Here is a 17575-nt window from a genome sequence, read left to right as displayed (position 1 = left end):
GAGCCTCCGTGGCCCCGCCCCCAGAACGCGCGTCGTCGTCCGCGGGGCTGGGAGGTGCCTGGCGCCCTCGCGTCCCGCTGCTGCTGCTGCTGCTCCTCCCCCGCCTCCCTCCCTCCCCTCCCCCGCCGGCGCGAGCGCTGTGGTAAAGCCGCCGCATTGTTTGTGCCGAAGGGGGGAGGAGGAGGAGGAGGGGAAGGTTCTCGGCCACGGGAGCCTCGGCGACCAACCCGCAGCCGGCCCTCCGCCCCCGAATGCGTCGCGGCAGCCGGAGACAGCAACCGCCGCCGCCGCCGCCACCGGGAGCCCCAAGGCGGCCGGGACAGCGCGGACGACGAGGCCCCTCCCTCAGTCTCCTCACAGCCGCTCGGCGTTAGCAAGCTGAGGGAGCCGCCATTAGCCCCGGAGTCTCGCAGCCAAGGGAGGGGTCGGCCAGCTCCCTCAGGTGAGCGCCCGCGGCCCCGTCAAACCGCGACCCCCTCCCCCTCCGCGCCACCACCCACCTCACGGGCGGGCGGGCGCCATGTTTGCGGCCCGAGCATTGTCCCGGGCGGGGGGAGGAAAAGCGAGGCGGGCCCGGCGGGGAGAGGTAGGGCCTCGCAAAGGATAAGGCGCCGGGCCTGGCGTGGGAGGAACCACTCGGCGGGAGGGGAGGGGCGGTGGGGGAGGGGAAGGAACCATCGGCGCGCCAGCGGGAGGGGCGGCCGCTGTTGTTGATGTCGCGGCCGGGCGGGCGGGGGGAAGGCGACGTTCGGGGAAGGGGGTGGGCGGCGGCGGGGGTTGTACGGGAATCTCGTGCAGGGCGCAACCATTCCGCGAAACCGAGGGGGGGGGGTTGGATTAGGAAGAAGGAGGGTGGCCCGCGCCTCCCGCAAAACCTATCGAGTCTTCCTGTTTCGCCTCGTTCCCGTCGGGGAGGAAAGGGTTACTTCCTGGGGAGTTCGCTTTCGCTTTCGGGGCGAAGCGCGACTTTCCCCACCCCCCCACCTCCCCCCTCTCCTTTCTGTTGTAACTCCCAGCTGGGAGCTGGCCCGGCCGGATTCAGTGCACCGGGTTCCGCAGTTTGTAAGAGGAGCGTTACCTCCCAGGGACCGGGGCCTTTTAACTCGTCGGCATGCAATTGGAAGAGGCTTTCATCTTCCTTTCTGTAACAAGAGATGATGTAAGACGCTCCGCAAATGGACGTGTGATTTATTATTTTGCGTTCCCAAGGGAACTGCAGATAGGGTAAACCCTGACTATAGTACTATAGTACAAGCCTCGCAAACGGTATGCTTCTTGAGGAAGGCTTTATTTTGGCAATGTGGTCTGGTGATAAAATGTCACTTTTAAGACGCTTTGGCTGTTGCTGAACTTCGAGAAATGTTGTTGTTGATGATGATTTATACCCCACCCATCTATCTGGGTTTCTCCAGCCACTCTGGGCAGCTCCCAACAGAATATTAAAAACACGGTAAAATATCAAACATTAAAAACTTCTCTAAACAGGGCTGCCTTCAGATGTCTTCTAAAAGTCAGATAGTTGTTTGCACATAAGCATTTATTTCTGTCATTCTTCTAGACGTGGAATTCATTCTCTTTCTCTGAACTAGATTTTATCTAGTTTATGATAGAGGAATACTCTCTCAGAATAACTTGCATGGTTCTTCCTTTTCCCATGGTTTTTCTTCTTTTTAAAATCCATGGGGAAATAGTTGTAGCTTAGCATAATAATTTCTTCCACAGTTTTAGTTTAGTTTTCATTTATATAATGTCTGAGATTTTGAAATGAATTATGGCTGTCAAATAGTACTGTAAACACAGTTTGGGTATTTTAAAAGTTTGCTTGGATCTAAAAATGTCTGAATGCGAGATCCATTTCTGTCTTTCTCATCAGTTCACCAATTATAAAATGAGAGAAGTAGTGGCCTACCTCACAAGGTTGTTAAGTCAGTTGGTTCTCCAAGGATTCAATCTGATTCAATGTGATGGGTAAATCCCATTGAACTGGAAAGCCATAGGATTATGTTGTAATAGCTCTCCATAAAAAGCTTAGAAATGCTCCCCATTGTGTACACACACAAACATAGCCCTCTTTCTGTTACAGAAATTGAAATGTGACATTGGATTTGATGCAGTTCAGTCTGGAACCAGTAAAAAAAAGCGGGGGAGGTGGGAGATGAGTTGCAAGCTACCAGAACAGGTCTGAGTGGCTGTTTCATAAGAGTGCCAATTTTGATGAAGGTTTGTATAGATGCCTCTTGCATTTGGGTGTTCACTCGATGAACTAGCTATTAAAACACTACAATTTCACAAAGTTCATGTAGCTTCTGCTCCTCTTTCTTACCCTTCAGTATTTGTGATTAAAGATTTAGTGGGAATATTTGCACTTCCCAAAAGTGCTTATTGTGGGGAAAAATGTCAACACAATTTGAAAATAAGGAATATTCATCCTCTGTAACATGGGGAAGTGGGAGAACTGTCATTTGAAGGGAGGGCATTGACACAAATGTTTCAAATAGAGTTGGTGCCATGAATATGTGTAAAATGTTTTCCCCAGTGCAGACATTTGTTGAGTGTTGCTTGTTTTATGTCTTCAGATATCATTGCACAGCTACCCTATTCTTTTCTTACTAACAGCTGCGGTTACTGGAAGAGAAAATGATGATTACTATCCAGTAGTCTTCTATTACCACTTTTTTAAGAAGCAGCTGTTGCCTGTTGAATTGCTTTCTGATACATGTTTTGCAGTCTGCACAGTTTTTTAAAGTAATATATCAAAGCTAAGTTTTGCAGTGATAACTTTATAAATACTATTTTGTTTTGTGCTTCAGTTCTTTTTATAAGGCTGTATAAGAAGCTTTAGAAATTACGACAGTCTAAGCTCAAATAAACCACAAACACAACCAGTTATTGGGTAATAACAAAAAAAAGATTGTGACCTAAGAATCATTCTGCATGTGAAGGTGTGCAGGACTTGGGGCCTGTGTCCATAAAATGTTTGAGCAAGTTTTTTTAAGGCGTGCATTCCTTTAAGTGCCTATTCTAGCTTTGTAGTCCATGGGGGAACAGTGGGAGGAAGGGAGATAGGATGCTTTGCTCAAGATTATCAAATACTAGTAACCCTTAACAACTTTAACTTCATTGGCATACTTGTCATCTGGGTGCATGGACCTTCCTGTTGTGGTTGTAGCATCTTCAAATGCAAGGGATACCCATAGTATTTCTGTCCTGTTACACCCCATTCACAGATGAGTGCTTCCTAAACCACGAACTCATGTTTCTTGACTATATTGTGGATATGAGAGTTGTACACAGACCAATATTTCCCATAACAGCCTAGTTCACTGAGTTTTCATATACTGAGCTGGAGGACATGGAAATACAGGACCTTTGCCCTGTTCATTTGGGGGATTCTGTGTACGTGTACATACAAAGAAGGATTTTTACCTCCCATGCTTTTTAAGGTGGATACGTGAATCCACATGAGCTATCGGTGACGTGGGCATTTAAAATTAAATACAGTCTGGAGTAGGCATATGTGATCTTGTGTAGGTGGCATAGGCCCTTCAGCGCACTTGATGCACATCCTCTTGTGCACTTACTGAAATGAAATAATTAGCTTTTTATCAAACCTCCCAGAGGAATTGAGTGAGCTTAGATAATGGTTGAAAAAATTATATTTAATTTAATATGCTTTTACTAACTGCATGAAATTATTCTAATCCTCGGGGAGCAAAGCTTTCCTTAGTAACATTGAATGGTTGTATGACTCCAAATGATCAAGGCTAGCCACAGTTTTTTACTGATTATATCAAGTTGACCACTTATTGTGGTCCATGTTCTAAGAAGCTAATTCGTTGTTGATTGTGCTGTAGTTTAGTCTGGAAAATAGCACTGAGGCTATCCAGATAATACTTTGTTTTGTTGTCTAGTAGTCATAATCTTGTTTTGTTCCTGTTAGAGTAAAATTGATCCTGTGGCAGTGAAGGTTGGTGCCTTGGGGAGAGAATCTGATGCTGTGAGACAGTCTTCTCCAACCTTTTGTCCTCCAGATAGTTTGGACCATTGGCCATGCTGGCTGGGTCTGATGGGAGTTGTAATCAAAACATCTGGAAAATCTGCCTTAAGTGAATACTTGTTCAACAGATAGTTTGACAGAGTTTATTTATTGAATGAAAAATAATTGCTGTAAACAGAACAATAAAATTTGCCTACACTGTTTGTAAACAGGACAGTTTACAGAAATGGCCAAGGTGTGATTTTCTTCCTTTTGTTTTTGAGATCAACTCATTGTATTTCCTTTCTTTCACATTTTGGCATGTGAATTTTCACAACATTGCTCTGTTCCCCATTAGAAGGACATTGGATCCCTCATAGGTGCTGCTTTGTACTTGCATTTGTGTACTGTACTGTATTAAACATCAGCATTTTCCAGCAAATTTCTAACCCTATTACAAGACAGAGCCATTCAAATATCATTTTTCTACTGATGAGCAAGTCAAGCAATACACTAAAGGGGAAGGAACCAATGTCCCACTTCTTCCCAAGCATATCAGTCATAATTATGTTCCTCCAAGTTTTCTCCAAATGATTTTTTTATGGGCTCATTTACACTGCATCACAGCATTTGTTGGTTCATAACTACAAATTGTGTCAGTGTCTGCTTTAACCCAGAACCTGAAAGTGTTGCTATATCTCATTATGAAAACTGTCCTTTCTCAGAGGCAAGTAAAAGAGATACGTACACAAAATATACCATCTTCTGTATAATTTCCAGACAGTATGTATTAAAAGCTACACAAGTGAAATCCTATAACATCAGGTAAAATCGTTCCTATTCTACATAAGAAAAATAAGAACATTATGAAAACAATCTTTGTTGATAAGTAATATAGGTCACAAACATGAATTATGTATATATTGTAGTTGAGCAAAAATATCTACAAATTCAACAATGGATTTAATTCTGTGGATTTCACGTGCTGGCTTAGATCCAGACCATGAGAAAAATTAGGCTACTTGTGCAACAGAGTTGTTTCTTTACCCCTAAAATCTGTTCGTCACAGTTGGTGTGGGGAGAGACCCCTTTCTCACTGTAGCCCTCCATGTGCAATCCCATGTTACTTGGCTTTGAAGAGCTCTGTGGGTTACAGTCAGAAGGAGTCAGTGAGGAACCACTGCATGAAAGACCTTGTGCAAGTCATTTTTCATAATTGGAGGCCCATTTTGCTTGATAGAAGAGTAGAATGCAATCCTCAATACTGTGGAGCGAAGGAGAATAAAAAAGTGTTAAGTATTTGTTGACATCTGTCAGTTAGTTGCTATAACAAATCCTTCATAGAAATCAGCATCTGATGCTCACTTCACATTTCTTTGAGCCATTTTTTGCAGAGGTCCATTTTAAAAATATTTCAAGACATCCTGTATTAGAAACAAGGTGATGGATTTTTCTTTTCTTTCTTTCTTTCGCCCTGGTGGTGGTGGGAGGCCCAGGGAATTACCTGATGGAACATTGTCTTGTATAGTTATCACCTCTCCAATGATAGCCTTAGATGCCTTCATTTACTGGCACCATTCTGTTCCTTGCACCCAAATTTCAAGCTCTGGTATAATTCAATATCTGTCTTTAGGATAACCCATCTAAATAAAACAAATAGGTGCAAAATAAACTTTCCAAATAATGTTAAAATGTTTGATCCAAAAGGCTATGCACAGTATTCTGCAAATGCATTGGAGCTTCCTAGCTCCTTTCATTGCAGGTGTACTATCTCTCACTCTGTCATTCAAACACCCACCCACACCCACCCACTTACTTTTCTCCATTCTGCCTCCTTGCTTTTGGAAGTCACAGGACCCTTCAGGATTCTTCATGCTGTAAAATGCTGCAAAAATTGGCAGCCCCAGTCCTTACAAGCAGATGGGTTTTTTCTGCCTGTGCATAGGACTCTGGTGTCAGTGAAGTGTACCTGTTTTAGTTTATGCTATGCTATGTTACACCTGTGAATGATGGATAGTTGTTTGAACGCGAATTAAGGAGTGGCTCACTATTTCAAATATATATAGAGAAAGTAGGAAGTGGCATGCCCAATGAATCATTAATCTCTCCAGTAAACAAATCTGCAATCAAAGCTTGCTATTGCTAGAAGGACTGGTTCACATTCTGCACACTTCTGAAAACACAGGTGCTTCGTTCTCCCTTTGCTTCTGCCAGTCCTTAGCTGCAGGAAAGCAAACCTTTAGTAAGAGCTGTTCGACAGTGGAATTTGCTGCCAAGGAGTGTGGTGGAGTCTCCTTCTTTGGAGGTCTTTAAGCAGAGGCTTGACAACCATATGTCAGGAGTGCTCTGATGGTGTTTCCTGCTTTGGCAGGGGGTTGGACTCGATGGCCCTTGTGGTCTCTTCCAACTCTATGATTCTATGATTCTATAGTAAAAAAACCAGAAGCTAGCTTGCATGAACCGGAAGTAATGGTTTATTCCCTCCTCCCACACAAGCCATGAGCAGTATGGCTGGGTGATATATTGTCCAAAACAGTTTTAAAGTCCATATAATGATACTGGTTTCATAATTTTTAACCGGGCAATATATCATGAATCATGATGTGTGTTAGGGCTGGGCAATATATTGTCCAAAACCTGTTTGAAGTCCATATTGTGATACCAGTTTCATAATTTTTTACCTTGCAATATTTTACAAATTGTGATGTGTGTGTTTGTGTGCTGTGCAAAAATCACAATGTAGGAAAAACCGTGAAGCCATCAAATGCCTCTACATAGCTCCATCCTTATTTCAGACATTGTGATATATCAGTACATTGCATTGTTTAGCTGGTGATATATCACAGTGTTGAAAGGCCAGCCTTAATGAGCAGTATGCAAATATTTGTTTTTGGCTTACACTGTCTGGTGTGTTTGCGAGTTCGGGCAAATGACAACCACTGGTTTGTAAGTAACTTGAATCCACCCTCCAATTTCTTCTCCAGTGTTGCTGAAGGCAAAAACAAAGCACAGTCTTTTGATCAACGTGCTCCAACACTCTGTTTGGTCACTTTATACCAGGGGTGGCCAATTCCCAAGAGACTGCGATCTACTCACAGTTAAAAACTGGTAGTGATCTACCCCCTTTTTGGGGGTTCAGGTCAAAGTTGCCGAGCTTTTAGGAAGGGTGAAGGCCTGTTTTTTGGGGGGAGCAGGACGAAAATGATGAGCTTTTTTAGGGGAGTCAAACTTGTTGAGTTTCTTTGGGAGGAGACAGTGATCTACCCGTGATCTACCACAGACATTCAGTGATCTACCGGTAGATCACGATCTACCTGTTGCACCTGCCTGCTTTATACCATAGTTTATTTTAAACTATGTTTTAAAATGACATGTGAACTGGACTGTAGACAGGCTCACCGATCGTCTGTTCAAGTTACTAATGAACGTACTGCATCTCACATGCTGTTAGTATTTTTTTCTCCTTTTATTTAATATCAGGCAAAATGTGTTATGCATGTATTTTTAACAGCACAATATTTACATCGACTTCAGTGTCCCTTACTCCCAAGTAAGCGTGCGTAGGATTTAAGCAATGCTGTCACCAGGGAGGCTCTTCAGTTGCCATCACTTAATAGCTTCAGGTTTCAGGTGAAAACATTCCTCTTCAACCAGGCCTTTGACTTTTAACAGTATAGAGCCTTTTAGATGGGATGGGATACTTTAACGTTTTCTTTTCATTTCTGGTTTTAATGTTTTATGTGTTTTTTAAAAATGACTTTTTCCTGCTTGAGACAAAAAAAATGCAACAGATAAATGGAATAATGATAAGTGGATAAACTACTATTTAGTTTTAAGAAATGGGCTTGTTTGTGTCTTGCAAAAACAAGTAGAAAAATGCTTCTGAAACCTTGCTGAATTATTCTGAATGTACCTGCCCTGCTGCAACTTCCTGTTTCTCATCCCAAGCCATTAGACAAGGGCTCTCAACCCTCAGGAGCAGCTTTGGGGTGGTTGTAGTCAGGAAAGCCCTACTGTACAAGCAGATTTTCAATCACAGTTCTCTGGATCCAACTCATTTTGAATACCAGTGACCAGCAAACCAGTAAATATATCATGCTACTAGATCATGCTATAACTCTGTTTCTTCAGATATTGTTAAACTACGATCTTCATCACTTCTAGCCATTGTGGCCAGTAGTCAGGGATGATGGGAGTTGTAGTACAACAACATCTGCGTAGCTAAGGTTGGGGAAGGCTGACTTAATGACAGCACACACATCTGTTTAACTGCAGGGATGTTTTATAAAATGAATTGTTAAGAGTTTTCTTAAATTACAAAAATGTGTGGAGTTCTTACTGTGGTCTTATGAAAGTATTTTGTTTCATAGTTTTTAAATGCCTTCAAGATACTACATTTAATTTTTATCATAGAAACCACCTAGTAGGTAAAAAAATGTTTCTCTGTTTGTCTTTCCTGTTTTCATATTAAAATATACAATTTCATCTTACAATCATGCTTCTAATTTTAGGTAATCAGTACCAAATGAGGAGGAAAGGAAGATGTCATCGAGTATCTTCAGCAAGACACTCTTCTTCTCCATGCAGTATTAAACACTCCCCTACTAGAGAAACTTTGACCTATGCCCAGGCTCAAAGGATGGTAGAAATAGAAATTGAAGGGCGATTGCACAGGATCAGTATCTTTGAACCCCTGGAAATTATATTAGAAGATGATCTTACAGCCCAGGAATTAAGTGAATGCAACAGCAATAAAGAAAATAGTGAAAGGCCACCAATCTTTCTGAGAACAAAGAGGCATAGAAACAACAAAGTTAAAAAGAAAAATGAAACGTCTCCGAGTGCGCATGGCATCCCGTCTACAGCAAGTACTCTTCCAGAACCCAAAGTGCATATTGTTGAGTACAGTCCACCTTCTGCACCCCGGAGGCCTCCATCGTACTATAAATTTATTGAAAAGTCTTCGGAAGAACTTGATAATGAAGTGGAGTATGATATGGATGAAGAAGATTATGCGTGGCTAGAAATAATCAATGAAAAGCGAAAGAGTGATGGATTCTCGGTTGTATCGCAAAACATGTTTGAATTTCTTATGGACCGTTTTGAGAAAGAATCTTATTGTGAGACTCAAAAACAGGGTGAGCATCAGTCTTTAATTGATGAAGATGCAGTTTGTTGTATTTGCATGGATGGAGAGTGTCAGAACAGCAATGTAATTCTTTTTTGTGATATGTGTAACTTAGCAGTGCATCAGGAGTGTTATGGGGTGCCATATATACCTGAGGGCCAGTGGCTCTGCAGACAGTGTCTACAGTCCCGTTCACGGCCTGTAGACTGTGTACTGTGTCCAAACAAAGGAGGTGCCTTTAAAAAGACAGATGATGATCGATGGGGACATGTTGTTTGTGCTCTTTGGATTCCGGAAGTTGGATTTGCCAATACTGTTTTTATTGAGCCAATAGATGGAGTTAAGAACATTCCCCCTGCCCGATGGAAGTTAACATGCTACCTCTGTAAACAGAAAGGTGTTGGTGCCTGTATTCAGTGCCACAAAGCAAACTGCTACACAGCATTCCATGTTACATGTGCTCAAAAAGCTGGTTTGTATATGAAAATGGAACCAGTGAAAGAATTAACTGGTAGTGGCACGACATTCTCAGTAAAAAAGACTGCATATTGTGATGTACATACACCACCAGGTTCCATTCGGAGACCTCTGAACATTTATGGAGAAGCTGAAATGAAAAATGGCCTCTATAGAAAAGAGGGCTCTGCCAAAACAAGGTCCACATCAAAGGTCAGAAAAAAGGCTAAAAAGTCAAAGAAGACACCGGCTGAACCCTGTACAGTTATGCCTGCAGTATCTGCTCCGTGTATCCCTCCTCAGAGGTAAGAAAAACGTTAGAAGTCAATGCTTTATTTACCTTAATAGTATGTTAAAGTTAAATTTGCTTTATTTTAATTTTCTTTTAGTTGTCAGCTTATTGATAGGGAATGAAATACTTTATGGCACTATTTGACAAACAAGTTAATAGAATTTTTAAAATCTTCTTACTCAATAACTTAATATTTTTGTAGAAGAGTGAGGATAGCTTTCAGAGTCATCATTGCTGTGGTTTGAGTTCACTTACTGTATTTTTCGCCCTGTAGGACGCACCGCCCCATAAGGCGCACCTAGTTTTTTTGGGGGGAAATAAAGGGGGGGAATTATTCCCCCCCCCCCAGGCGCGGGGCTGCCCCCAGAACAGGCAACTCTCCGCAAGCCGCGGGAGCCCAGCGCCGCGCTCCCGCGCCTTGCGGACAGCTGCGCGACGTCTGGGCGTGCTGAGCTCAGCGCGCCCAGGCTTCAGCATGCAGGCAACTCTCCGGCGCGGGCTCCCGCGGCTTGTGGAGAGCTGCGTGAAGCCTGCATTCGCCCCATAGGACGCACACACATTTCCCCTTCATTTTTGGAGGGGGAAAAGTGCGTCCTATAGGGCGAAAAATACGGTAAATTGAACAGGAAACCTTTAAATTATTTGCCTAGATCACAGGTGGACGGTCTGTAGCCTTTGACCTCATTTTATTCAGCCTTCAGTGTTTCTTGAAGCTGCCACCTTTCCCCATCCCATCAACATTTCTTCTCTGCTCATACATTTCCTACTTACTCTTCTTTGTTTTTCAAAGTGTTCTTCCCCTCCTTATGTAGCTTCGGAGCAACTGCAAGTGGCAGTATTTCGCTTAATTTAAATTTATGTTTGTTTCTCTAAAGAAAATAAATTCCCCTGCTTGTATGGCTTGAGGAAATGGATTTCTGAGAACAAATGGATAGGCTTTTGCTGTTTGTGTGACCCATCGAAAGAATTACTTTTACTTGCTTTCCAAAACAACAGCTATTCACCTGTTGTTCTAAAAAAAATCCCCTGTATGCTTATTTGAGAGCAACCCTGTCACAGTCCCATGAGACTTTCTTCTGAGTAGACTTGCACAGAATGGTCTTGATTCTCACATTCATCTAGTGAATGTTTCTAGTTCTACCCATCATCGTTTCGGTTTCTGTCCTCCACTGAAATGCAGCCCTGAAAAAGGGGTTGCCTACATCCTCAATTAGCAGTTAGAATTTATTTTATTTTATGGGGTTCCCTGTTTCCCCCCCAGCTATGCTGTGTTAGTGGAGTTGGGTTTGTGAATAGGGGGGCTATTCAAGAGTGACTTCCTGTTTGTATGATGGTGTCAACCTCTAAACATTCAGAGGGGTTAAACACAAAACATCATGTATATATTTAAATAATTTCATGGAACTCATTAATTTTAGAAAGTATCCTTATTGGCTACATATTGCTTCTTTATATTTTAAAATTATATCCTGCCTTTGTCCCCAGAGGAGCCCAGGGTACTTACTGTGTGTGATGTGATAGCCACACTGGAAATGGAAGGTTGGGTGCTGCATACTTCTACTATTTCATATATTGACTTTGTTTATTTTGAGAAATTGATTCTTAAAGGCAACCCTAGCAGGTGTAATATCTTGGGACATATTTGCCTCAACCCAGAAAACTACTGGGCAGACTATTTGGTCTAATCTTGGTATTTTATCTGATATTAGGAAGTGTTAAATATTTCCCTTTCCCCTGTGCTTTTAATAGTGTACTACTGCCTATGAAATAATTACATATACAGACCAATGGCCCAGATCCAAGTCCGATTGTACTCAGGGAGGTTGGGAGGGTTGCCAATCTTGCTTTTGATTTATAGCTCCTAATTCTTAATTTAAATTTACTCTTGATGGTTCCCAACCTTCAGGAGCAATGGAATAGGCATTTGGAGAGAGAGAGTGAGGGTTACATTAGGATGGGTGGCCAAAAAAAACCCCTTGTATATGTGCATGTGCAGTTCTTTGGATGCTATATGCGGTTCTGATACCTTTGTATATCCCTTGAATAAAATTAGTGAAGTTACATGCAGAAGTGTAAGGAGAATTGTTTCTAATAACAGTTTTAGCACTCATCTGTAAATTTGTTTTCCCCCAAAAATATTTTGGCTAATTACTAGAAGGTTATTTCTGTCTCAACATTCCTAATGCAATCCCCTATTATCCAGATTGGCATGCCATGAAGAAGAAAAAACTAGTGGAAATAAGATGCACCTGTTGGTACTTAGATGAAGCAAACACAGCTGGCATAGTAATAGAAATATAGCAGTCTGATACATCAAACTTACAAATGGCAACTTGCCTGGATCTTATATCAGTTGAGAATTATCTCTAGGCAACCAGGTTAATTGAAAGAGAGTTGATTCTTTTTTTAGTATTACACAGTCAAATGTGACTTAACAGGTATGTGTTTGGACATGTGATACTATAAGTCTTGTAAACCTGCTTCTCAGGCTTCACTACATAACTTCAGTAGCAAAACCGTTAAATAATTTAATCAAAGAAAGGAATTCAATGAATATGTATTGATTTGTCAAAGGTCTTAGGGTATGTATGTAGTTCAGGCTCTTTCTTTTCTTTTTTTCTTTTTTCTTTATTGTGAAACATTCCACAAGGAAATAACAGGTGAAAATAACATTCTAGCTATATCAGGTTTTTAAGATTTATGTAACTGTTTATAATACCCTGGTTCTAAAAGTGTGACTAGCTCCCAAGTACCTAAAATAATTTTCAGTTAGTGTTTCTTGGAGAGCTGTCCCTTACCCCCAGTACATGGTAAAACTTTTGAAATCAAGGGGAATTCCAAAACAAGTTTGCAATGTAACATGGGGGGGGGGTACACACCTGGCTTTCCTGAAGTTCTTTTTATACCAGCCCATGTAAATGTTGGTATCATTTCAAAACAGCATTTCCGATTCAGAAGTATTCCATTTTCTTTCTTAATTAAAATATGCAGCACTGAGTTACAAAAATTAATATGTTTGTTTCCCCCCTATGCTTTAGATTAAATAAAATTATGAATCAGGTGGCTATTCAGCGAAAGAAGCAATTTGTTGAAAGAGTACATAGTTACTGGTTACTTAAAAGGTTGTCCAGAAATGGTGTCCCTTTATTGAGAAGACTGCAGTCTAGTTTGCAGTCACAAAGAAACACACAACAGGTATGTATCTTCCGTAACTTCCAGCATAATTAAACTGCTCATGTGATTTGAGTTGATAATATATGGCATAGGTAGCTAGGAACAGTATAATTGTGTATTAAGTGAAAATGAAGATGAGATTTTAATTCCTATCTTTGTTCTATCAGAGAAAAATAGTATACTTGGAATCGTAAGTAACTTCACAGGCTAGCTGGACTCAAAATTATTCTTGAAATGCTTGCTAGAAGCTACTGTTAGCTGTAGAGTTAAGAGCAGAATAACATAGAAACTACTACTTTTCTTTCGTAAGAGGGAAGATGATGAAGAAACACAAGCCTTAAAGGAGAAGTTGAAGTACTGGCAAAGGCTCCGTCATGATCTGGAGAGAGCACGGCTGCTGATAGAACTTATACGAAAACGAGAAAAGTTAAAAAGAGAACAGGTATATGAGTAATTTTATTTATTAGGATTTTGAAGGGAAATGTTGCCGAGTCAGGATTGATTCAAAAGATACACACTCGGGGACCCACAAATCTTGAGTGACCTTGGTAGCCGCCAGAATTTATGGTTACCAGAAACCTGCTCTTCTCATAATGAGGGAGGGGTAGGATCCCCTTGTATCTGACATCACACTATGTGGAGGACATCTCTGAAGCATAGTGAACTGTCAGGAAGAACCCCTTTCTCAAATTCTAATCTCCAGGGGGTTTTTAAGCGTGTTTCATGCTCCATTTCTGAAACATTTTGGATGCCCACATAGTGAATGTGTATGAATCCTACCCTCTTCCCAATCTTAGAGCTTTGGGGATCAGAGATCTCATGCATTTGTACCGTGCTTGCTCATAGAATTGGAAGGTACCCCAAAGATTGCCTAGTTCCAGTTAACCTAGCGCTGCATCCCAGATGGCTGGCCATCCAGCATTGAAACACTTTAATGAATGAGAGTCCACCTGCCAAGACTTTTTGTTCTACTGTCAAGCAGCTTGCATTGTCAGAAAGTTGTTTCCTAATGTTTAGTTTAATTCTGTCCCGTCCCCCCGCTTTGTCATTTGAACCCATTGTTTTTGGGTCCTGCCTTCTGGAGCAACAAAAAACAAATTTGCTGTTACTTATGTGATGGCGATCTTCAGATATTTGACTACGGCTATCGTGTCATTTTTTAAAAGCCTTTTCTCCAAGCTAAACATACCCAACTCCTTCAACCTTTCCTAATAGGCCTTAGTCTCAAGATCCCTAACTTTCTCTGTAGGTGTTTGCGCATGTTTCAAGGCAACTTGGAACAGCCTTTAGAGCACCTTGGAAGTGTGGCGTAACTGGGAAGGCTCCAAGCTTTGAAAGAGCACCATGATTATGTGTCGTGTTTTCATTGGTATACTCTCCTCTTGAATGTTACCTATGGCTCTACATTAGTTGTATTGCCAAAAGCACACGGGGTTTTGTAATTAAGCTGTAAACATTGCCAAATACAGGCAAATCAATGTTTCCTTGTTACTGCACATTGAACATACATCACATATAACATTTAAGCTGCAGTACTTTGTGAGTAAGCACCATTAAACTTGTTGGAATTTATTTCTGAATCAGTTGCTTAGGATTGATAAATTCAATTTTTCATACTTACAGTCTGCAATCATATCCATGAATGAAATGGACTCTATTTGTCTTCCATTGCATAGATCAAAGTGGAACAGGTTGCCATGGAACTTCAGCTAACTCCATTTACTGTACTACTGCGGTCAGTTCTAGACCAACTACAGGAAAAGGATTCTGCTCGCATATTTGCTCAACCAGTGAATCTTAAAGAGGTGAAACTTTAATATTTCTGATACAGTTGATCAGTTTTGTATTGAAGCGCTAGCTTGGTAGCCATAGGTGTCATGGAATTTCATGCAGGTGAGTGAGTAACCTGGCTGAGGATGGACAGATCACTCCATTCCTCATCTGCACTCAGCATAGAGATTGAGGGAGTTGCCAGAGGAGGAAAGTCCCCCTCTGCCAACAGCATGGAAATACACTGAATACACTGCAGGATGTGGAACCTGGTAAAAAAAGAATTGGCATCACCACACTTGCACATGAAGGATAAAATGCTTTAATTTGCAAACATTAAAATGTTAATACCTTCATTTTCTAGACTTTGTGAAAGCATAAATATAAAAATAATTATTTTGTTAAAATTAAACATTAAAGGAGGAATCCAATATCTGTTCGTGCAAGGATTTCTGCTCCTGCTAATGCAACTGTTTAGTTCAATCCAGCCCTAATATTTGATTCTTCAACCAGATGATAGCATTTAATCATACAAATCTCAGAAGAGTACTTTAGATTATTTTCTAGCTTAACTATTAAAATTTTGTCTGTGCCCAGGTCACTTTAAAATAAAGGTTGCCTTTAAAAGTAGATTAAGGGAACAGAGGTTTGGAAAGTGCAAAGCTTTAAATTATCAAGGTCACAAACATACACATTTATACATTTCTATGTATCTCATTGATTCAATATTTTTAGGAAGAAAGTAAGTAATTTTTGCCTTCTGTTAATGTGGTATAGTGTATAGTATATTTATATTTCTGCTTCAATCAAAGAGCAAAGAATTAAAAATATATTTTTTTAAAAAAATGTACTTGCAGGTTCCAGATTATTTGGATCATATTAAACATCCCATGGATTTTTCTACTATGAGAAAACGGTTGGATGCCCAAGCTTATAAAAATCTCAACGAGTTTGAAGAAGATTTTAACCTTATCATTGAAAACTGTATGAAATACAATGCAAAAGATACAATATTCTATAGAGCTGCTGTGCGGTTAAGAGATCAAGGAGGTATTGTTCTCCGACAAGCTAGAAGAGATGCGGAGGCAATTGGGTATAATAACGAAACTGGAATGCACTTACCTGAACGGCCTAAACTTGAATCTCCTCCACCTTTTACCTGGGAAGATGGTAAGGACGCATCAGAATGAGTGTTGATATAATATTTTCAGGTTATTGAGTGGGTCAATTCTTGTTCAGAATTCTTGAAGCCTTTTAAACAAGGTGTGTTTCTCACACAAAGCTCATCTTTACCTATAGCACTAAAGCCGTGAAACGTGGTTTATTAAAATCTACTGTGCATGAGCTGTGTGCAACCCAAGCATTCCTATGTCACTCCTCTTCTTTCACAAGTGGAAAGAAACTATGAAGTGGAAAGTTTAATGTTATATCCAAACCTAGCATGTAACGCTAAGTACAAGCCACAATTTATAGCCAGCTTTAAATGATGGTTGTTGGCTTAGCCATTAAAAAAACAACAACATGATCTCAGGTTCGAAACACAAAAGCTAGGACCTTTGTGATTTGGTTAGCCGCTTCATTCCCAGGAACAAAGGAGTGAAGTTAGGCAGCGTATGCAGTGTGGTTTGATAAATGAAGATTCATGGCTTAGCAGTATATGCAGTTGGTACCAAACTGTGGCGCTTGAGGGATATGGCAAGGGTTTCCTGCACTTGTGGCATCGTGGGGACTGCTGTAATGTAGAAAGCCTTATCACAATTTTTTTGTATCTCGGAGATTAAAGATCATTTTGTGATATGAAGCAGGAAGACTGCTCTTAGGAAAGTAAATACTGAAATCCTATTGTTTATTTGCATGTTTTGTGGACTCTGCTTCTGGAATGTAGGTGTTGCAATAGGAAAAAAGTGTTGGACAGTAAAAAAAAACTTATAAGAACATAATAAAGCAAAATAAAAAATCACCTTTTTTTTAGAAAGATGGCAAGATATTTTAACATGGGAGGTTAAACTAGGGGTGAATGGACTTTCCTCATTTCATTCTGGATTCCTTCCACAGATTAACTGACAGTGCCTGTTATGTTTGTCTTCCAGTTTATAGTGAATTTCTAGAACATGTACTATTTGCTTTTGCCACAGCTTCCTGTTTCTACCATTTATTTGCATAATTTCCCCATCTACTCACTCTTACCCCGATATGATTTATATTCCTGCCTGTATCATAATTATCTTTCTGGCCTCCTAGGAAAAGAAAGGAATCTTGATTTCAGCTTCTGCACATACAGAAGCAATTTTTAATGTATATGTCGAGAGAGTTAATTAAACCTGTGGTAGGCTTTCTTCCTTCAAAAGCATGCATGTAAAATAGCAGTAGTGCAATAGTAATCCATTTGTTATTATGCCGTGAGATTTGAGAAAAAGCACTTCTCATACATTCATATGAGATTTTGGGGATGGCAAAGGAGTTTTTATAGCAATTCAAAAACACATACTCCCAGTGCAGAAGTTGTAACAAATCCCTGGAATGTAGAGTGGAAGAATAGCAGAAAGCAAATGTATCAGTGCTGTTTCATGACCTGTGCAAGGTAAATTTGAGTCGCTAAATCTGTGGAGAAATTCACAGGGAGGGAAATTCTGCATACAGGCTTACACGTTTCAGATTGGATGGCCAAATACATTAGTAGCTTTGATACAATAACTCATAAAGGCATTTTTGTGCCCTTCAGGACATAAAATTCATGTTCAGTTCATGTTGCAGAGGGAAGTGAATGAGATCATCAATA

General features: G+C 40.7%; 1 protein-coding gene across 5 annotated transcripts in view; it reads left to right on the top strand.

The window, feature by feature from the left end:
* Nucleotides 1-17575, top strand: part of BRD1 (bromodomain containing 1) — a 44456-nt gene continuing 26881 nt past the window's right edge. For 3 of the 5 annotated variants that reach the window (XM_083574959.1, XM_083574958.1, XM_083574957.1), the window contains exons 1-6: nt 14-442; nt 8488-9865; nt 12891-13047; nt 13337-13468; nt 14703-14831; nt 15654-15966. In XM_083574959.1, the coding sequence (XP_083431085.1) occupies nt 8502-9865; nt 12891-13047; nt 13337-13468; nt 14703-14831; nt 15654-15966 (2095 nt within the window). In that variant the 5' untranslated portion in view covers nt 14-442; nt 8488-8501. Of the gene's footprint in view, nt 443-8487; nt 9866-12890; nt 13048-13336; nt 13469-14702; nt 14832-15653; nt 15967-17575 lie in introns of all 5 variants that reach the window. The other 2 variants (XR_014539382.1, XM_083574956.1) reach the window with 1 other exon arrangement.

The sequence above is a fragment of the Podarcis filfolensis genome, assembly GCF_964270895.1.
Source record: "Podarcis filfolensis genome assembly, chromosome: 10".
NCBI lineage: Eukaryota > Metazoa > Chordata > Lepidosauria > Squamata > Lacertidae > Podarcis > Podarcis filfolensis.
Note: the sequence above shows the minus strand (reverse complement) of the source record. Positions and strands in the feature narration are given on the sequence as shown.